This window comes from Pituophis catenifer, unplaced genomic scaffold, assembly GCF_029215685.1.
Source record: "Pituophis catenifer annectens isolate HBS135680 unplaced genomic scaffold, rPitCat1.0.hap2 SCAF_14, whole genome shotgun sequence".
Lineage (NCBI taxonomy): Eukaryota > Metazoa > Chordata > Lepidosauria > Squamata > Colubridae > Pituophis > Pituophis catenifer.
The window spans coordinates 2,843,103-2,865,527 of record NW_027256894.1 but is presented as its reverse complement, the minus strand read 5'-3'; the positions used below and the strand labels follow the sequence as shown (position 1 = coordinate 2,865,527).

Genomic DNA, 22,425 nt, shown 5'->3' with positions numbered 1-22,425 from the left:
TTCTCCCAACTTGCAACTGAACCACCTCCTCCTCCTCCTTTACGCTTCTCTTTTCCCAGTGTTGAATCATTCTTGGCCAAACCTTTATTTTATTGATTAATTAAATTAATATGCTGCTCATTATATATTTATTTATTAGATGTATATGCCGCCCATCTCACTTTGAAAAGAAATCATTGTGTTGTTTACGTTTGTTTAGGAAACGCCATCCTCATGCTGTGGCATCCGCAGAGGACAAGCCACAAGCCACGCCAGGACGGCAACCAGCAACCCCTGTAATTATTCCTTGCATCAGGACCCCCATCCGAGCCCCACGTTTCCAATAGAATTCATTCAGGCTTCTCATCAGTTTAACCTCTCTGTAACACAGACTGCTTCGGCCCTCTGCTCCCAATAAATTAATCAGTAAGCATCATTGAGCGGTCACGAGCACCCAACCTAAAGGAGCCTCGTGCCCACTGATGTGGGAGGATTCCTGCCAAGTCAGTGGGTTTCTGGGTCCTCCCCAGGACCCCAAATGCCATTTCTGACTGTGCCCAAATTGGGTTGGGGTGTGTGCCCAGGAATGGACAGGAGGTGACGCTTGACACCTGATGTCTCCACCTGGAACTGTGGCCAAGAAAAGCTCCAGCCTTAAACCAACTCAACAGTCAATGGATTTTTCCTGAAGGTTTGGGAGAGGAGCATTGTGAAGCAGAGATGTCCAACCTTGGCCCCCTTTACAACCTGTGGACTTCAATTCCCAGAATTCTGGGAGTTGAAGTCCACCAGTCTTAAAAGTTGCCAAGGTTGGATATCCCCAGTGGTGAAATCCTGCCAGCTCTCTCCGGCTCGCGTGAACCTGTAGCGGCGGCGGTGCATAGTTTGACGAAACGGTAGCGGCAGCAGCGCGAGGCTCCGCCCACCCGCCTGGATGTCGTTTTTGACCCTCTGCACAAGCAGAGGCGGCTTTATGCATGCGCAAAAATCAGACCTGATGATGTCGTGCGTGCGCACTTCCGAACTGGTAAGGAAGGTAAGTAGATTTTACCCCTGGATACCTCTGATTTAAATAAACCTGGTTCTCCTCCTCAGATTGCTCCTTCTTTAGATTGAATCCACGATCAGTCACTCTAGTTGCAGGTAGTCCTACAACAGTTCATGTAGTGACCACTCAAAGTTACAACAGCATTGAAAAAAGGGGATTATGACACTTACAACCATTGAAGCACCCCTGTGGTCACATGATCAAATTTCAGACCCTTGGCAACTGACTCATATTTATGACGTTTGCAGTGTCCCGGGGTCATGTGAGCTCCTTCTGACATGCAAAGTCAAGGGAGAAGCCAGATTCCCTTAACACCCTTGTTACTAACTTAACAACTGCAGTTATTCACTTAGCAACTGGGGCAAAATAGGTCGTAAAGTGGGGCAAAATTCACTTAACAAATGCCTCAGAAATTTTGGGCTCAATTGGGACTGGAAGTTGAGATCTACCTGCATAGAACATAGGATAAGAAAGTGGGCAGGGGAGGCAAAAACTGAATATTCCGAGGAGAGCCCCCAGGTGGACTTTGGGGGGCCGGAAAGGAATTGCTGGTCCCTTGGCACTTCTCCAGCCAGATTCCTTTCCTGCCAAGGGGCAAAGAAGAGAATCTGATTGGGGATTCGATCTAAAGAAGAGCAGTCTGAGGAGGAGAACCAGGTTTATTTAAATCAGGGGGATCCAACCTTGGTAATTTTAAGGGCCTGTGGTCCCTTCAATTATATTATTCTATGTCCTATTAGATTCATGTCATCATCTTTCAATTTATTAGGTGCGGCTAATCTACAGTTTAGATTCAGAGTGGTGGGAATTTAATAATAGTAGTAGGTAAGATAAAGATAGGTCATTATCCCCCCCCCCCTTTTGGTTACTTAACATATTTATGGATAAATGCATTAGGGATCGTTCCTGTGATGCTGCAACACCCGTCATAAATATGAGTCTGTTGGCCAAGCCATTGGTCACGTGATCACTGGGATGGGGGCAACAGTCATAAGTGTGAAAAACGGTCCTAAATCACTTTCTTCAGCACCTTTGTAATTTCGGATTTTGGTCACTGAATGAACTAAGAAGAACCTGGTGGCGCAGTGGGCTAAACTGCTGCTGTTAAAGTAGTACTTAGCTGCCAGCTGCCTGCAATTACTGCGAGTTCAAATCTCACCAGGCTCAAGGTTGACTCAGCCTTCCATCCTTCCGAAGTAGGTAAAATGAGGACCCGGTTTGTGGGGGAAATAAGCTGACTTTGTATAAAAAAGAACACCGCTTGGGGGTGGGAAAGCCTTACTAAGCAGGTATATACAAAAGTATGAAGGCTATTGCTTAACACATTGTAAGCTACCCTGAGATTCTAGAAAAGGGCGTCATATATAAATCGAACTAATAAATAAATAATAATAATAATATTGTAAGACGAGGACTAGCTGGGTTGCAAAGTGAGGGGTGGGGGGGGGAGAGGAGAAGCTGCCAGCGTTCCTTGAACGAACCTGAGGCCGGAGGGGGGGGGGGAGGTCTGCCTTGGGTGGTTCTGGTGGCGAGTCGTTCCGCGGGCAGGGCGAGTGCGCGCCCCCGCGAGAGAGAGAGAGGGGGGGAGAACAGGGGAGCGAGGGGGCCGCGGCGGGAGCGCGCTTGGGGGCGGCGCCTGCGGCCCGAGCCCTTCCGGCCTGGCGCGGCCTAGTCCCGCGGAGAGCGCCGCGCCGCCGCCCGGGGATGCTCCTGCTGGCCCTGGGCGACCCCGGGATGGAACCGGCCCGGCCCGCGCTGGTCATCCGCATCCGCATCCCGGACGGCGGCGGCGCCGTGGACTGGACCGTGCACCCCGCGCCGCAGCTGCTCTTCCGGGACGTGCTGGTGAGGGGCGGCCGGGGAAGCGGCGCTGGGGGGCCCGGGGGCGGCGGAGGGCCGCCAAGAGCTGCGGGCTGGGAAGGCTGCTCTGGGCCGCGCGTGGGGCGTCCTCCGTGGGGCTGGGGAGGGGGGGCTGCGGGGCCCCTCGGAGGCCTGGCAGGAGAGCCCCTCCCCCCCGGTGGGCTTGGCGTCGCCCCCTCCCCTCCCCTCCCCTCCCCCCCCGGCCTCGGAGGCTCTGCTGGGCCCTGCACGGGGGGGGGGAGGTCGGGGATGATGGGTCTCAGACCACCCAGCCCTATCAGGACCCTGAGGCTGGAAGGGGGAAAAAGCACCAGGCCCACCCATCCTCAACTTTAGAAAGGACTCCCACTTTGCTTACATTCGTCAACTTTACTTCCATCATTCTGGGTTGGATGATTGGATTCCCACCAGCTCTGAATCTTTTGACTATTGTAGACTTCGTAAATGGAAAGACAGATGGCATGAATTGAATAGGACAGAGAATAATAAGAGTTGGGAGGGACCTCGGGGGATCATCTAGCCCAACCCCAGGGTGAAATCTGAATTTTTTCCCCCTACCGGTTCGGTGAGCGTGGCAGGGGAAGGATATTGCAAAATCCCCATTCCCTCCCCACTCCTGAGGGAAGGATACTGCAAAATTCCCATTCTCTCCCCACTACTGGGGAAGGATATTGCAAAATCCCCATTCCCATCTCACTCCAAGGGAAGGATATTGCAAAATCTCCATTTCCACCCCACTCCTGGAGGAAGGATATTGCAAAATCTCCATTTCCATCCCACTCCAGGGGAAGGATATTGCAAAATCTCCATTCCCACCCCACTCCTTGGGGAAAGATATTGCAAAATCCCCATTCCCTCCCCACTCTGGTGCCAGCCAGAGGTGGCATTTGCCGGTTCTCCAAACTACTCAAAATTTCCGCTGCTGGTTTTCCAGAACCTGTTAGAACCTGCTGGATTTCATCCCTGCCCAACCCCCTCTTGGGGCAGGAGATTCTATATCACTTCAGGCAAATGGCCATCCAGTCTTTCCAGTGGTTATTGATAGGCACACTGGGTGCCATACCCAAAAAATGTTTGATGGCACTTAGGGAATCTGCACCTTGACAAAATGTCCATCTGGCAATTGGCAAAGGCTGCACTGCTTGGATTCCCACAATAACATCCTAGTTCATGTGAATAAAGCAGCTAACGAACTGGGGTTGTGACTTGGCATTGTTCTGAATAGACAACAACAGCAATAATAATAATAATAATAATAATAATAATAATAATAATAATAATAATAATAATAATAATAATAATATCCTGACTCTTGCAATCCTGTGCATGGCTGTCTCTGCCTTGAACTTTATATATTTATAGTTCTTTACTTAACCTACCCATCATAGGTTAACTCTGGGCAGCTCTCAGCAATAATGAAACTATGAAGGTGTAAACAGAAAAATAAAACTAAGATTTCCCCAAAGCCTCCAGGAGCCTCAGTCATCTAGGGCAGTGGTCCCCAACCTTTTTATCGCCGCGGACCAATCAGCCTTTGATAATTTTACCGTGGCCCGCTGAGCGCGCGCAGGGGTGGGGGCTTTGGGCCACACGTGCGTACCTGCGTGGGGCTCTCTTCCCTGGAGCCTTTGCGCACGGCCCAGGAGCTTTTGCGCACGCCCCAGGAGCTTTTGCGCATGGCCCAGGAGCCTTTGCGCTGCAGCGTTCATGTCCCCCGGCCACTGCGCGGCCCGGTGCCAGGTACTCCACGGCCCGGCACCGGTCCGCGGACCGGGGGTTGGGGACCACTGATCTAGGGTAGGGGTCTGCAACCGTGTCAACTTTAAGACTTGTGGACTTCAACTCCCAGAATTCCTCAGCCAGCAAAGTTTTGCTGGCTGAGGAATTCTGGGAGTTGAAGTCCACAAGTCTTAAAGTTGACACGGTTGCAGATCCCTGATTTAGGGTGCTCCAACAGCCATCTTTGGGAGGAAGTGTTCTACAGCAGGGGTCTTTGACCCCCGGACTATGGCCCGTTACCAGACCTTGAGCTCTTTGGAACCGGGCGACAGAAGTGGCTGATGAGTGCATGTGTGCATGCATTCCCACTTGCACAAGCAATGGGTAAGTGCAGGCGCATGCGGTCCATGTGCAAATGGAGCTGTGCACGTGTGTAGTTGACTGCGGCTCGCGCAGGACCATCCCCTCCTCCCTGCGCCGGTCCGCAAAGCTGGAAAAGTTGAGGAACTCTGTTCTACAGGGTAAGAGCAGCCATGGAAAAGGGCCCCTTCTGTGGTCTCCCTGATGTCCAAATAGCAGGGAATGGACCTGGAGAATGCCTGCCCTATGGAATGATTACTAAAGAGAAGGAAATACTTGGAGAAATTTTAAGACAGACTAAATGCTGCTAAAAACATAATGGAATGACTCTTTGTCAAAAAAAAAAGGGGCTGTAAGAAACAAGTATTTATCAAAAAGGCTGTGTCTGAGGGGTATGCTCATGGAAGTGAGAATTGGGTATCAGGAGAACAAAAAGGAGTTGAAAAGGGTGGGGATAGACAAGGCCTGTAAAACAAGAAGTGATATTTTCACTTTTACATTTAATCCAGATTAATTCAGGACCTGTTGGTTCAGAATTAATGTGGATTAAATGTAAAAGCGGCCAGTCCAAACGGAAGGGGTTTGATATACCAAGAGAACAAGTAAAAGTCAAAAACAAATATATGAAAGAAAGACCAGTGAAAGAAAAAAAAGGAAAGAAGAATGTTGTGGTTGCAGGGAAATTGACAAGATGCTGAAAAAGAAGTTTAAGAGCCAAAGTAGGTTCCTGAGTAGTTTACAGGTGTGATAATTTGCAAAGTTGGAAAGCTGTGGAGAAGTGTAATGAACAGAATTGGTGTCAACAAGAGTTAGTTATATTCCTTTTCTTTTTCGTTGTCTATTCTCATTCTTTTTCCACAATTAGGGTAACATTGAAAGAAATTTGAGGGAAGCATATGCATGTATGTGTTAGTTGTGAAATTATGTTGTTACTTCTATTACACGTATCTACGAAGTTTCGTCTGTTACTGGTTTAACATGATAAAGTGAGCATAAGTTGTGAGCTCAAAGTGATTCCCTCCACAGCCATTTCAGGTTCATATTGTCATAGGAATAATAATGCCGTTTTGGGCTATTCGTTAAAACCATTACATTAAGTCCAGCAGCTCATTTCCTTGTTGAAATTAACTTCAGATTGACAGTACCGGCAGTCCTTGATTTACAACCACAATTGGAACTAGAATTTCCATTGCTAAGCAAGGGGGTTGTTAAGCGGATCCCTGTGGTTGTTAAGTGAATCACAAGGTCGTTAAGCGAATCCAGTTTCCCTGATTGACTTTGCTTGCCTTGTTGGGAGCCAGTTGGGAAGGTCACAAATGCCAATCATGCGACCCAGAATGCTGCAACCATCAATGAATACATGCACCCAAATTTTGATCATGATAACCCTGGGGATGCTTCAGTGGTCATAAGGGCAAGGATTTTTTTCAATGCTGTTGTATCATTGAAGAGTCTCTAAATGAATGGTTATAAGTCAAGGACTACCTGTACTGGGCCTTTAATATTGCATTGGAGTGTTATTAGATACTGTATGTATGTATGTATTAAATTTGTATGCCACCCATCTCACTGATAAAGTGAGTGTTTGAAGTAGTTGGTGGGATGGTTTTCCAAAGAGCGCCCCATTTCTGGAAAGCATTTGGCACAGGGGTGTCAAACTCAAGGCCCGGGAGCTGGATCCGGCCCCCAGGGTGCTTAGATCTGGCCTGTGGGGCCGCCCTGGAAACTGAAGGACTGGCCCACAGTGCCTCTGCCAGCAAAAATATTTTCACCCGCAGAGGGTTGCAGGAGGCCGTCGCAGCCAAAAACGGAGCTCGGGAGCCGGTTTCTCTGGCAGAGCGCTTGGGCCCCCAACATGAGTGATGCCAAGCTGGCTGTGCCCAATCCCCCCCCCCAAGGTCAAACCCAACCCTGATGTGGCCCTCAATAAAATCGAGTTTGACACCCCTGTTGGCATCTCCAAATGCAGAAGCGCAATGGACACTGGAGTAGAGCACTCAACCTCAGCAACTTCAAGATGTGTGGACTTCAGATCCCAGAATTCTGAGGTCCACCTGTCTGAAAGTTGAAAGTGCTGTCTGGAGAGGCAAAGGCCAATGAATGGAAAAGATCATAGAGTTTTCCTTCTTTCCCTCTTACCTTAGAGCAGTGGTGGGGAGCTTGTGGACTTCAACTCCCAGAATTCCTCAGCCCGCATGGCCGGCTCAGGAATTCTGGGAGTTGAAGTCCACAAGTCATAAAAGGGCCATAGTTCCCCAACCCTCCTTTAGAGAAACAGGAGAGTTTATGAAAAAGACTGGAGTTTTCCTAGCCAGCAATCGCCTACTGTACGTCAGGTTGAAGCTGCATGATAGGCAAATAAACGGAGTTTGCAAACACCCCCCTGAGAGCTGCTGCTCTACATCAGCCGAGTAACAACTCTGGGTGGTAAAGAGAGGCATTTTTCAATCCTACACGAGGGTCTCTTCCAAGGATGAAATATGTGCGGCTTCACTTCTGCTTTCGGCAGCCGGAGTTAACATGCTAGGAAAAGCTGAATATTAATTATTCTGTGAAAAGTCTTCCGTTACGAATATAACTAACGGCCTTCATTTTTAATGTTACAGGACGTAATCAGTCAGGTTCTTCCGGATGCAACGACAACGGCTTTTGAATGTGAGTATGGCTTGCCAGAGAGACGGGCGGGTGGGAGGCAGTTTATATTTGCATCATTTATTTAAAACAGTGACAACTACATCTTGGTTTATGTTCAGATATCTCACAGTTAAATATTTATGCACAGATGCAAGTTTAATGATAAACCTTAGCTAAGTAATATTTTATTATTTAATCACATCTTGAGAGCACATATTTCTACCGTATAGCTTTAATTACCATCCTGACCTTACTGTGCTCTTTGGACGCACTGCAATTATATTGCTCAAATTAAAGGAAAAATATAAAGTACCTGGAGGCTTTGTGTGCTGAGATTTTAATGTTCAGATTTGTAGGATTAAAAGCAGAAATCGGTTAGATGGCCTCTGCGGGAATCAGACTTTTTTGTGTATATGGCACTAAATTGGTTATGGTCGTGTTACCTTCCCTGGAGGTGGGGATCCCATCACCTGGCCATTGTCTTCACGGGAGAAGGTTGGAGGGCAGCTCAGGACTCCGAAGGTTAACCCTGGACTTCCCTGGTGTCAGACCCTTGAAGATGTCTGCAGTTCAGCACCTGGGAGCGTTAAGAATGAGGCTCCTCTCACACACACTGGAGATGACCCCTCTCTCCATTTTTATAATGCGGGAACAATGCTGGCCCGTGAATGTAGGCTGCATTGCTATTATCCTTCTTGTCTTCCCATTTTTCTCATCTTTTCTCATCTTCCCTACTATCTTCTCCTATTGATATCTTATAATTTGATTACTTGTTGTATGTATCTTATGATTAATGATTGTAACTATGATTTATGATCTATGACCTATCACTTTGTTGTTTGTATGTACACTGTTTGTAAGTACGCTCCAGTACTTATGCACTGGAGACAAATTCCTTGGGTGTCCCACTTGACCAATGAAGAATTTTGTTCTGTTCTATTATTTTGTACTTTTGTTCTCTCCTCTCCTCTCCTCTCCCCTCCCCTTGGCGTTTCTCCCGCATTTTCTCTGGTATTGGTGCAACGCCTAATTGCTGTTCCATTGTGGCAATGCTGACATGGTCAAGAGAAACACCTAATGACCAAAGAGGCGGGTGCACCTCTGTGGCGTGTAGAAAGCAGTCAATGCATTTGGTGGTTGGCCATCACTCAGTGCCATATAGAGCTACTGGGCGTGCTATTGTTTTATACACCTTTGATTTTAGATAGACTGTCTTATGAGATCATCGTACAAAAACATTGCCTATAATGTGACCATTTTGGCACCACTCCCCAAATGTGGGCTTATAGAGTTGAAGGTGGCCGGGCTCAAGATCGCGTGGCAGGCCAGCCCGGTCTTCCCCACTGCCCTTTGCGTCTCAGTGGACTTCTCCGTACCAGTAACGGGCATGGATTGCAGTCCAGGGCTGCCCTGGGCAGAACCTGCTCTCAGGAAATATGGGTTTCATGGCTTCTCTTAACATCTGCTGCTGTGCTTTCTAGTTCTTGAATTAGCCTGTCATTTTGCATCAGCATGACATTGTTTCTCCTGCCACTTAAGTGCATCAAAAATATGTTAATGTGTATTGATGCCGTTTGCTTTCTAGGTTATCTTCTCCCTAATGAAAGCCTGAAATTTCCCCGGCTTAAGTATCTTCTCAGCTACTTGATGGCTTTCTTGGAGGCAGTTAATTGCTATCCGCAGCGGCTTCCGCTCCTGTTTGCTTAGTTATTGCTATCTCCGGTGTGTCTTCTGTGGCTGCCTCTACCTGGGGCTGTATTCTCCGTTGCCATTGGACCTTGTTGTACGCCATGTTGCTACAAATAAAACAACTAACGACATATGGCTCGTTATGGTCTTTTTATCCCAAACCGTTTTGCGCGTGCCCGGCACACTGCGTCTTTTGCAAAAATTGCTGTGGAATATTTGGTTGCCATCTGCTGCTTTCTGTTTGGTGTCTTGCGAGGAGGTGACATTAGCAAAAATCTAGGCTTTATTTAGTTCTACTTTTGCTTCCCTAATGGACTGGAAGATCGTGTTGTTTGCGCTCTAGGCGAGGAGAGGGGCTCGGCAAGCCCCCTTTGAACCTTCGCATTCTGCAGAATCGCTTGAACGGGGCTCCGTGGTTTCCTCCCGGCGGGACGGGTGAGCAAGCTTCCTACTTAGTCAGAGAAATACAGTACCTGAAAGTGCCCTTTTCCCTCCCATCAAATAACAAATGACGCTTGTCTCTTTTAGGGGGCCGCCGCGTCTTTTCCACGTCTTTCTTTATCCCCAAATGTGCGTACTGTAAGAACAGGAAAGACACTTCAGTTCACCTGAGAATTTTCAAAGTTGTGTAGCTTTTAAAGCTAATCTTCTGTAATGAGGTGCTTTTTCAGTGGCGTTTATTTGTGAGCTTTGCAAATCGTGGCCTTTTAGTACAAAATCCTCCTTCCGGGTACCTTGTTTTAAATTCCTCCCATTCTCTTGATTATTCTGGGTTTGGTTTTTTTTATTAGCTGTTTTTTTTTTTTATTTAGAATCAGATTGTGTTTAGAATTTTCTTAGCCGTTACTATTCTAATGACTTCTACCGGAGATACAAGAATTACGGTATGTTTGTTTATGACGTGAGAGGCCTTATGCTCCTCTTGGGGAGACGAAGATAGTGATAGAACGGAGACTGAATCACTTAGTGAATCACTTAGTTTGCCCCTGTGTCCAACTCAGTTTCATTGAGGGTCCCATCAGGGTTCTCTTTGATCTCGGAGGGGTGGGCATGGCCAGGGGGGCATGGCCAGCTTAATGGCATTCATGTCAGCGCCTGTGATGGTCTGAGCACTCTGCCAGCGAAAACAGGCTCCCAGTCTCCGTTTTTGGCTGTGAAGGCCTCCTGCAACTCTTTCACTGGCAGACGGTTGCAGGAGGCCGTTGCAGCCAAAAATGGAGATCGGGATCCCATTTTCGCTGGCAGAGGCACTGTGGGCAGGTCCTTCACTGTTTCCAGGTCCGGCCCAGGGGCCTCGAGTTTGACACCCCTGTCCTAGGAGTTTTTCTACCTACAATGGTGGTAGTGGTGTCATTATGCCACCCTCTGTGTAGATAGACTTTAGAGAGTAACATAAACTCTAAGGAGTGTAAGCTCAATTTTGATAGTGCAAGATGCCTGCACCTGGGGGAAGGGGGGTATAGCCTGAACTTACTTTGTTTGTTTATAACATTTAGAAACTACCCTTCTCTCTCATAGGGTGATTCTGGGCAGTGTACAAGTAGGCATAAAAATATAAGAGCTATACATAAATATTATAATAAGCAATTAAAAAGAATGTTTGTTTGTTTGTTTGTTTGTTTGATTGATTGATTGATTTATATGCCGCCCTTCTCCGGAGACTCAGGGCGGCTTACAATGCATTAAGCAATAGCCTTCATACTTTTGTATGTTTGTTTGTTTGTTTGTTTGTTTGTTTGTTTGTTTATTTATTTATACAAAGTCAGCTTATTGCCCCCACAAACCGGGTCCTCATTTTAACTACCTCGAAAGGATAGAAGGCTGAGTCAACCTTGAGCCTGGTGAGATTTGAACTTGCAGTAATTGCAGGCAGCTGGTGTTACTTAAAAGTGCTTTAGTCTGCTGCGCCACCAAGGCTCTAAATGAATAAATAATAATAATAATAATTTAAAAATTTAAAAAGCAAAGGAAGATCTTCAGAGGGCTAGCCGGGCCCATGGCTGCATGCTCCTCTGTGAGTCCCAAGTGAGATGGCAGAGCCAGATCTTCAGACTGGGAAACTGGACCAGGAGATTAGGGGCCCACCTCACCTCTGGGGGAGACATTGTGCCTGCTGGGGTGGGGGTGGGGGCAGTGGCAGAGAAGGTTCTCTTCTTCAACCTGCTGGTCAAAATTAATGAGGTCTGCAACATACCTTCCCTGATTGACCCACTAGAGGGGCCGATGTAATGATGGTTCCACAGGTAAAATTTTAAAGGTGATAACCAATGCTTTGAATTGGATCCAGAAGCAGCCTGGCACCCAATGCAGCAGTTGTGAAGCCCCCTCCCATTATATCATGAAATAATTTCTGTAGCCTGACCTGGCCCCAAAGCTGAGGTCCATGGAGAAGATCTGAAGTCACCCTAGACCCGTTGACATGACTTTTCAGTTTCATGCATTGTTCTCGCTCTTTCATACCTGCTCAGGTAGTCACCCTTAAAGTGAAATTAAGACAAAACCAGCGTGTGTTCATATTCTTTGGCCCTCATTTGTTCACATTTCAAAAGTTCCTCCACGTCTATCGAATATGTGATCTTCTTTTAAACCCGATAAATTTTAATGCACAGACTTTTATTTTCTGCAGATGAAGATGAGGATGGCGATCGGATTACTGTTCGCAGCGATGAAGAAATGAAAGCTATGTTGTCCTATGTAGGTATATGTTCAATAAACTGGATTAACCAAGTTACCAACTGCTAGCAAGCATCACTCAAAAGGCTGAGTTGAATGAGAAGGGTCCAGGACAACTTGCCACGGCCATCTCACGCAGGACAAGAGTTACACTAATATCAAGAAATGGCGGAATAGACTCATTAAAGAAAGGATGCAAAAGGAGGGGCAGAATGAAGTATGAATGACAAAAAAATTAAATATTTTTTATTGAATTTCCCGCAGTGGCGTTGGCCGTGGTGAGTTGTTGGTGGTATGTCCATTACAGAATTAGGCAGCTGCAGGACTGCAGCAAAGGTGATTGGGCAGAATCCTGGAGTCTTCCAAGTTACTGTTGCTTCCCAACCCCAGATGCTCCCATATAACTTTTCTTTTTTTTTTAGTGATAGCACCAAATTAAGACACAAACGTTATAATTTGTTTTGCTGTTGGTGTTTTTTTGTTTTGATATTTTTATCATCTTGGTTGAACAAGTTGTGGCTGGGATTTTGTCTGAAATTTTGAAGTGTTCCTTTTGTTGGAAAACCAGTGAATAATATACTTACAGATCTTGTTGTGAGCATTAAGAATAACATATCCCAAAGACTTTTGCATTAGATATAGTGCAGGCTAAATGGACTATCAATTTCTTCTATTTTTTTATGCATTACTTAAAGTAACGGCTCATTAAAAATGAACCCTTCGGCTCTTTGAAAAAAATTTAAAAACAAAATCTGCTTTCATCTGGATACTTCTTCACCCCTTCTCTCAGAAGAGTTATATTTTAGCTGCAGGCTTGGCATGCTGAGAAGATTTTAAAGTGCGTTGTCTTTTAATAATGGCAACAAAGATAGGAAGGCTGCAGTGTTTATGTATATCTTTATAAATGGCTTGCCCTTTATGCTTTATAAATATGTACGAGTTCAGACATTCCCGGGGTTTTTTTTCAATTATAGGTAGACTTGACTTACAACCTAATTGAGCCTGGAATTACGATCATAAGTCGAGCCAGTCATAAAGTGAGTCACCATGTGACTGACCTGATTTTATGACAGTTTTGTGGCGATTGTAAGTGGACAACACAGTCATTAAGCAAAACTATTGTTTGCAACGAGCACTTTTTTTTTGGGCTGGAAAATGGAAAACCCGTTGTCCATTGTTGTTGTGTGATCTTGGGACACTGTGAAAAGCCTTAAATGTGGACCCGTTGCCAAGCGCCTAAAATGCAGATTGTGTGACCATGTGAGGCTGGATCTTGGAGCTTCAAATCCAACTCATAATGTACATTTTTGGGGGATGGGGTCCATCGTAACTCTGAACGTTTGCTAAACAACCGGTCATTAAGTGAGGACTCCCTGTAAAGCAGAGGGATAGGACTCTCCTCCTTCTGAACTGAGCTATGGATGGACCGGATCTTTCAAGGGGACCCATTTCATTGTCCATTGTACCCCCAGCATCTGCCACATGACATGTCTGCACGCAAAGCTTTGATGCCACGATGCTCGGTTAAAGCAGCGGCCGCCAACCCTTTTGGCGCTATGGACCGGTTTCATGGAAGACCATTTTTCCACGGACGGGGGGGGGGGGTTCAGTTTCATTCGCTCACTTGCCACTCACCTTCAGCTGTGCAGCTCGGCTCCTAACCGCTACTAGTCTGTGGGCCAGGAGTCAGGGACCTCTGCAGTAAAAGACGTCTCCTAAGGAAACTTTCCAAAGGTACAAACGAAGTAGGGAAATGTTGGCAAACCGAAACTCTCGGTGCCCTGGGTTCAATCCCAGCTGCACCCAGAACTCTTTCTGTGCACCCCTGGATTATGTGTCTCTTGCCAAGATACTATTGAGCAGTGTTTTCCAACCTGGGCAGATTCCCTGGGAACCTTGAGAGTTGAAGACCACAAATCTTAAAGCTGCCCAGGTTGGAAAACACTGCTATTGAGGCAGAGGGAGTCATTTTGAGGGTGGCATGGGAATTTCCTTTCAGATGGATGCTTTTTTTTCATTGGAGCAGCCCCATTTAGACAAGCCCATTGTACCAGCGGAAGGGATTGTCACTGCGTTTTTGTATTTACCAGATGAGCTCTTATTTTTGAACTTTCAGACTTACCGTAGTTTGCCAAGTTCTTATCTCTAAGCTAACTGTGCATGTCCACATTCCTTCCTTCTTTTCTATCTTTCTTTGTTCTCCGGCCAGGAGAGGTGGCCCGGGAAAGCTTTGCCAAGATGTAATTAATTAGCTAGTAAGATGTTTTATTTTCTTTATAACAAATAAATGAGTTTTTCTTAGAAAATATATCTTCGGGTTTATTTTCTTAAAGTATACTTCAAGGAAATGGTCACGATCCATTCTCTAATTAAGGTGCAATTACCCAAAAGCAGAATGGGATTAATTGCCACCCTGACAGGGATAGCAATAGCACTTAGATTTATATACCGCTTCATAGTGCTTTTACAGCCCTCAATGTGTTGGAACGCCCCCCAATGTAACTTCTATGTTAAGAGTTCATCATAGCTGGCACACAAAGCTCCATTTGCTTTAATGGGCTTGGAGAGGGCTGGGCAGCCTCAAGGACTGGCCCCCATAGAGCCAGCTTGTGTCGTCTCTGACACTTCCCAAACGGCTACGCAGCCTAAAGAGAAAAAGCCCTTTTAGATCCTGTTCCTTTCTGATCTAGGATTATCGTTGATCTGCTTTTCCCTTGGGCATTCTTACGCCAGTCTAAAAATGTATACAGGTAGTCCTGACTTACGGCCACCATTGAGCCCAAAATTTCTGTTGCCAAGTGAAATATTTGTTAAGTGAGTTTTGCCCCATTTTACGACCTTTCTTCCCATAGTTGTTAAACGAATCACTGCCGTTCTTAACGTAGTAACATGGCTGTTAAGTGAATCTGGTTTCCCCGTTGACTTTGCTTGTTGAAAGTCGCAAAAGGGGATCGCGTGAGCCCCGGACGCTGCGACCGTCGTAAGTATGAGTCAGTTGCCAAGCGTCTGAATTTTGATCATGTGATCATGGGAATGCTGCAACAGCCGTTAAGTGTGAAAAATGGTCATAAGTCACTTTTTTTCAGTGTCATCGTAATTTTGAACGGTCACTAAATGAATTGTTGTAAGTCGAGGACTAGCTGTATTTTGGGGATTGATTTCAGGCAACTGATACCTGGGTCCATCTTGCTGCAGTTATTTCCTTTTAATTAAGAAGTAGGGTGGTAGTTTTACTGTGTGACACTTTACTATAACCGTTTTATAGCACTTGAAAATGTTTAAATCTTTAGAGAAAAAGAAATATATCCAGGATGATGCATACTCAGAACTAAAGTCTTCACTTTTATGAAATGAAATGTCAGAAGTTTTTTGAAATGTATCTTGATAATTGTTTAGAGGTCCCACAACAGCAAGATAGGTTTGATTGTGTTTGTTTCTCTATGTCTGTGTGCGGAGAGGTGCATGGGTATGATCTGGAAGAGAATATTTTCATGTGTGAGCTACACTTTGCAGCTGGGCATCTCTGCACAGCCTCTACATTTCTGAGGTCTTTATGTTTTTCTTCAGGAGCTCGTCAAAGCATCCAACTGACCATTGTTGGAAAAATATTTAATTAATGAGGATATTCAATTTTAATTTGTATCAAGTTTTTTCTCAGTTTTGCTTTGGAGCGTCCGTGCCTTACGATCGGCTGCTTAGTGACTGTTCAGATTTATGACAGACCCTCCAAAAGCTACTTACAACCTGGATTTGAAGTTCCACCTGCGATCACATGATTACATTTTGAGTGCTTGGCCACTCGCTCACATTAATAGCCATTTGCAGTGTCCTCCGGTCACATGACGGCAATTTACGATATTTTTTTGCTGGAAATCAGTGTAAACTTCTGGTTTCTGGAAAAAAAACATTCATTGCAGTCAATGGGTCTGCTTAACAACCGCTGCATTCACTTAATGACTGCTGCAAAAGAGATAACTCACGATCTGGCCTGCGGGGTACTTAGATCTGGTTTGCAGGGCCGGCCTGGAAATAGCAAACGTCCGGCTCGCGGTGCTTCTGCTAGCAAAAATGGGGTGCAGGGGGCCACATGTGTGTCCCCACGACCCATTTTGGCCACCAGAGTGCTGCAGGAAGCCGTCCAGGCCCAAAACGGGGCCTCCAGAATGCTGCAGGAGGCTGTCCTTGACTCAGGTTGTAAAAGGGAGGAAAGATAAAATATTTTACCTTTCAAGCTTGCAGGATTCTGCTACTATAGCCTATGTCAATAATTTATAGTTTTATTCTTCCTATGGAGTCAGTTTCTTGATCTGGTATATCTCTCTCATAGGGTGATCAAGTAGATCAAGTAAGTATTAAAAAAACAAAATCACAGAAATGTACGCCCCTCTATTTTTATAAGTGTATGAAGCCAAGTGTGTGGAGGCATGTCATGCCCACCCCTTGGCCACCCCCACCCCCACTCCCCCTGGCCCTCCAAGGTCAAACAGAACCCTGAGGTGGCCCTCAATGAAATTGAGTTTGACACCCCTGACTTAGACCAAGCTGGCTCTCAGTTTTCATGTGGGATCAGTTATAGGTGGCATGAAACCAGGGTGCATTTTCAGAAGTTGTAATCTGAAATAGGAAGAAATACATGTTTCCTTTAAGAGTTTTCAGACCTGAATGAAATAATTCCTAGAAGGTTGCTGTCTTATCATTGATGCAAATTACTATAAAGATGAAATTTAAGGTCAGTTTTTAATTGAAAAATGACTGGAATCCCTGTGTCGTCAGAGATGGTTGTTTCCCCTGAAACCTTCTGTCCCTTGAATTACTTCTAAACTTTCCCACCAGCACTATGCTTTCCCACTATGGTACTAAACACTTAACTTGGTGAGATGGACGCTGAGATTTATTAATTGCACATTTTATTCATTGAAAAATAATCCAAACGGCTTCCCTGCCTTACCCTTGGTTAATTAAAAAGGAGCCATTTAAGTGACCCCAGAGCTAGTCTACAGTTGTTGTCTTCTATGGGTATAAAAAGGCAGTAATTTTTTTGACAGTCACTGATTGGAAAGTTGCTTGCAGCCATCTGGAAGCAAAGGGAACACGTTTTGGATCAATAACTGGCAAATTTTCCATTAAAAAGAATACCTGAAGAGTGTTCCAAATAGCCCCTGGCATCTTAACTTTCCATGGCAACCCCAAGTGCTGAGATGTGGAGGACAAATCATTTTTGGACCATTTTTCCAGACTACTTGTTAACAGTTATTGCTGTCCCAGAAGGTTGACAGCTGACATGATTGATATTTCATTTACTTGTCATCTCCGTTTGAGTAATGGAGAAGGCCATTCTTTTATTTTATTTTATTATTATTATTATTTTTAAAGAAACAAAGAGAAAAATCTACTCAGAGCCTCTCTGGAGTCAGTCCCAGGAAAATGAGTCAGAGTCATATAAGAATCTGCTTCTGAAGCTGAAACTCTGGCTTTAATGTCATGTTTCCAGCTCTTTTTGTGCCTCCAGGCTGATGCTAGACGAGAAGAGAAGCAGAGTCCTGCAGATCGAGATACAGGGGACTCAGTGGGGTCAACCACAGTTTCTCGCCTTATTTAGAAGGAAGGATTATCTTGCAAGATCAAGGTGAAGGTTCATTTAGTTCTCCATTCTCTTGTCTTTAAGATCAGGGACATCCTTAAAGACAAGAGAATGGAGAACCCTAACCCTAACCCCCACCATGCCCAGCTGAGCCGCACGATCATCAGAGACTTTTTTTTTTACTTTTAAAAGCATTTTTTCTACAACCTCTTCTGCCGAAAAAATGCTTTTAAAAGTAAAAAAAAAAGTCTCTGATGATCATGTGGCTCAGCTGGGATCGTCAGAGGCTTTTCAAAGCATTTTTTTCTGCAACCTCTTCGGCTAAAGAGGTGGTAAAAAAAATGCTTTGAAAAGCCTCTCTGACAATCCCAGCTGAGTTGCCTGATCCGTCAGAGAGGCTTTTCAAAGCATTTTTTTCTGCAACCTCTTCAGCTGAAGAGGTTGTAGAAAAAATGCTTTGAAAGTTAAAAAAAAAAAAGTTGGCCACGCCCACCCAGTCACATTACCCCCACCCCCACCAAGCCACACCCACAGAACCGGTAGTAACAGATTTTACATTTCACCCCTGAGTTAAAGTCCACAATCTTAAAAGTTGCCAAAGTCGGACAGACTTGCCTTAGATGCAGTTAAAGAACCTTTGACAATAATTAATCAGGTCAGTCACATGTTTTGCCTAGACAGATCTTCCATTGAGAAGTTTTGCAACCAGCTGGGCTTCATCCCTAGGGTCCATGCGAATGGACTGCCGCACAGTCTTCCAGGAAACCACTAGAATTCCACAATATTTCCCAGCTGGATTTTCCAATCGGTCTCTTGGAGGTCTTTCACCGTGAAGAATCCGTGAGGTTCTCTGATCTAGAACTAGCCCCAAACTGGGCTGCTTTCTACGTGACTCTGTCTTTCACTTAGTTTCTACTGGTACATATGATGGGTGGGAATCTTGCTTTTGCTTTGGCCTAATTTGTGGTATCATACTTGTACATGTATAAAATTAATACCTCATCATAGTGATTTGGGATTGGCATCTTCACCCATATTAATATACTGTGAAAGGAGCATGCATGATGGGCAGGTTCTGGAAATACCCAGCCTAGGTCTCTGATTAAGGGCCTGGTTGATTACAGGTAGGAAGTGTGTGTGTGTGTGTGTGTGTGTGTGTGTGTGTGTGTGTGCCTATTGTAACAAGATATAGCAGTTAACCAAAATGCTCTGCGTATCTGAGATACCGAAAGTGCTTGTTAGTATCCTTGGCAACTGCCAAACCAAACTAATTATTTTCCATACATGATTCTCAGAGTCCTGTTTACCAAGATTTAGGGTGTTGAAAGGAATATAGTTACAAAAAAATCCATCAACTGAACCCATTTTCCATTGAATATCAGTGTGCCAGTAGTCCTTGACTTACAACAGTTCATTTAATGACTGTTCAAAGTTGCAATGGCACTGAAAAAAGTGACTTATAATTGTTTTTCACACTTACATCCATTGAAGCATCCCCATGGTCACGTAATCAAAATTCAGATGCTTGGCAACTAACTCCTATTTATGACAGTTGCAGTGTCTTGGGGTCATGTGATCACCTTTTGTGATGGGGGTTGGACTAGATGACCTACAAGGTCCCTTCCAACTCTGTTAATCTGTTTATCTGACCTTCTGACAAGCAAAATCAATGGGGAAGTCAGATTCACTTAACAACCGTATTACTAACTTAACAACTGTAGCAAGTCACTTAACAGCTGTGGCAGGAAGGGACATAAAATGGGGCAAAACTCACTTAAAAAAGGTCTTGCTTAGCAACAAAAATGTTGGGCTCAATTGTGGTCGTAAGTCAAGGACTACCTGTATATGTTCGTATAGCAACTTTCTGATTCTTCTTTTAAAGCCTTCCAGTAAACTGGCGAGAAAGTGAGTCTTATCAGTTATTTTCATTTATTTTTTCATTTGTCTTCAATACCCCAGACCTAGGATTCAGGGTGGCATATAACAGAATAAAATTAAAGAATGGGAAAAAAAAAAACATAACATTAATAGTGGAGAGGAACATTCCATCCTGCTTAAAAGCATAGTGGAATATGTACCGTATTTTTTGGAGTATAAGACGCACCTTAGATTTTGGGGAGGAAAATAAGAAAAAAGCTGATTGGCAGGTGGATGGGCTCCCAGAATACCCCCAATCAGCTGTTCCCAGAGATGACTTTTAGCAACAGGTTCCTTGGTTGTGAGCTCTGGGCCTTGCTTTTTTTGCTTCTTTTTCTGCCTCTGAAACGTCTGAAACTCTATTTCAGAAAAAACTATTTTTTTTTAAAGCCTTCAAAACAGAGCTTCAGAAAAAAAGCCTCTGAAGCTCTGTTTGGAGGCTTTTTTCCTGAAGCTTAGTTTCTGATGCTTTTTTCAGCATCTGAAAGCTCCGTTTGAGAAGCTGGGCGGGACTACATTCGGAGTATAAGATGCACCCAGATTTTCACCCTCTTTTTTGGGGGAAAAAGGTGCGTCTTATACTCTGAAAAATATGATAGTTTTAACAGCTTTACCTGGAGGCAGGTTGTTCTACTACCTGATCCCTGCCCCTGTTATCTCTACTCAGATGCATAGATCAACCTGGGCAAGGTGTTCCCTGATGTAATGCTAGGCTTTTTCGGGGTTTGTTGGCATTCATAGCACTTTGAATTGAGCCCAGAACCCTGTTGGCAACTAGTGCTGTAACCTTAGTATTATGTTATGCTGCCATTATGGGATTCAACAAATGTAGGCACTGCATGTTGCGTCAGCTATAATGGATTATCTCCCAAAGCTGTGACAATGGTAATTAAAGAATGAATCACTGTCGCTAAGGCACCCCAGCCCACATATGTACAGAGTTCAGTGTCCTCAATCTCCAAAATGAAGATTGGGTCCGTACTATGTGTCTGCACTATGTGTTAGCGCCAAGTTTACATGGGAGAGGCTCATGGTTGCCCCAGAGACTATGAACTAATGGGCCAGCCAGATCGCTGATATTCCAGTGCTTGGATGATATTGAAAGACAACAGAATCTGGCACTTGGTGCGGGAGTATGTTCTCCGTTTTCTCTCGGTATTACTCCCCGAATGTGCTCCCCCCAATACCTCTCTACGCTATCCTTTGTTAAATACAGGTTGGCCTTTCTAAAGGCATGTTTTAATGTGATCCCTTCGAATGTCCTAGATAGCAGGTGCTCGGGGTGTGTGTGTGAAATCCACCCACTGTTCATGTGACGGCCGATCTCCGGAATCGTTGGCTCACATCGTATTTACATGCCCCCATTATCGGGAGGTAAGGTCAGAACTTATCTCTCCCATTTGCCAAAGATTTCCTGGATTATCTGAAAATCTCAGTCTTCGCTTCTTACTCCAAGATACCGATTATAAGATTACACTAAAGGTAGCAAAATTTTTTGCTGCAGTCTTGGGATGTAAGAGCCGGGGGAAGGGACGGGCTGGACCCATTGACTGAGGTCAGCTTTATTGATCGTCAGCGGTTGAGTTAGCTGGTAGTTGTATAAAGTGCCGATGTGTGGATTTTATGTAAATTGCAATATAGTATTTTCTACCTATGTACAATTTTAATCGACTGTAGTCCATATAGATTGGAGCTAAAAATTTAAAATACATGAACTGTGAGTTTGACAGAGTGGTTTCCACCACTGATCTTGTTGCCGTTTTGCACTTCAGTCTGGTCGTGTGCCAGCTGTGTGTCTTGGATGTTTTGTTTTTTTTGGTCTATGACTGCAATAAAGTATGCTATGCTATGCTATGAACTAATGGGGTGCAGCAAAATCCTCTCCCAAGACATGGAGTCCTTCCCCAATACGGTCAATACCAGCCACAAGATGACATCCAGGGACTCGGGAAGATTTAGGTGGTCGATTCCAAGAGGTGTCCTGGCCTATTTTATGAGTCAGTTCCAACTAGAGGCAATTCAAGAGCCAGATATCCCCTAACAATGTCTACATTTAACTTTGGCTTCCATTCTTTTTTCCTTCTGCTTTTTGTCAGTCATCCTGTTTAGGTCTTCCTGACCTAATTGTGTCTCCCCACCCCCACCCCCGCCATAACTTTATCTCAAATTGATCTTGGCTTAGCAATGTACTGGACAGTATTTCCTGGCTCAGATTTTCAGCAGGAACTGCCGCTGACTCTTTAAGCGTGGCCAAAGGCCAAAGATAGTTGGATGAGCATTTCTACATTTCTGTTGGGATATGGAAGGGTTCACCCGAAGGGCACATTATCCTACAACTGATGGTCTGAATCGAATTTGGGTGCTCTTTACTGAGTGGAAAGCATTTGTTTCTGTAACCAAAGTCAATCAGGTGGTTGGTTGTCCAGCGTAACTCGGAACAAATATCTCCCTGCCTTGGATTGAGCAGAGGGAAGCCAGATTCAAAGTACCTGTTTGGATTGGAGGAACTGTAGGCTATTAAAGCCTGGCTGAGCAGAGATCTTTGACAGCTGCAACCAACCCAGAAGAGAGCTAACTGGAGTCCAGAGTTTGCTATTTTGGGGCCAAGTCGCCAGATTGGTAACTCTTTTGAAGGCAGACAAGTACAGAGGAAGGGAAGGGAAAGTTGTGATATATTGCATGCATGCCGACATATGAGGGAGGTCTGCAGGTAAGATCTGGTGAGAGTGTCGAACAGCAGATAAATATTTAAAAGCCACTTTTTCAAGCCTGTATTCATTGGTTTGCCTCTAATACAACTATTCTGGAATTGTGGAATTGAACACAATATACAAACTTGCTTGCCATTCTTATCTATTTTTTCCAGTATTATGCAACTGTAATGGAGCAGCAGGGAAATGGACAGCTGATCGTACCCCTGCAGATCTATCCAAGAGGTAATTTTGCACAGCTTTTAACCCCTACC

The 22,425-nt window shown here is 44.9% G+C and overlaps 1 protein-coding gene across 4 annotated transcripts in view; it reads left to right on the top strand.

The window, feature by feature from the left end:
• The first annotated feature begins 2,688 nt into the window (after positions 1–2,688).
• Positions 2,689–22,425, top strand: part of MAP2K5 (mitogen-activated protein kinase kinase 5) — a 161,391-nt gene continuing 141,654 nt past the window's right edge. For 3 of the 4 annotated variants that reach the window (XM_070953374.1, XM_070953371.1, XM_070953373.1), the window contains exons 1-4: positions 2,689–2,872; positions 7,573–7,621; positions 11,916–11,983; positions 22,327–22,396. In XM_070953374.1, coding sequence (XP_070809475.1) covers positions 2,732–2,872; positions 7,573–7,621; positions 11,916–11,983; positions 22,327–22,396 — 328 coding nt within the window. In that variant the 5' untranslated portion in view covers positions 2,689–2,731. The remainder of the gene's footprint in view (positions 2,873–7,572; positions 7,622–11,915; positions 11,984–22,326; positions 22,397–22,425) is intronic. The other variant, XM_070953372.1, reaches the window with a different exon arrangement.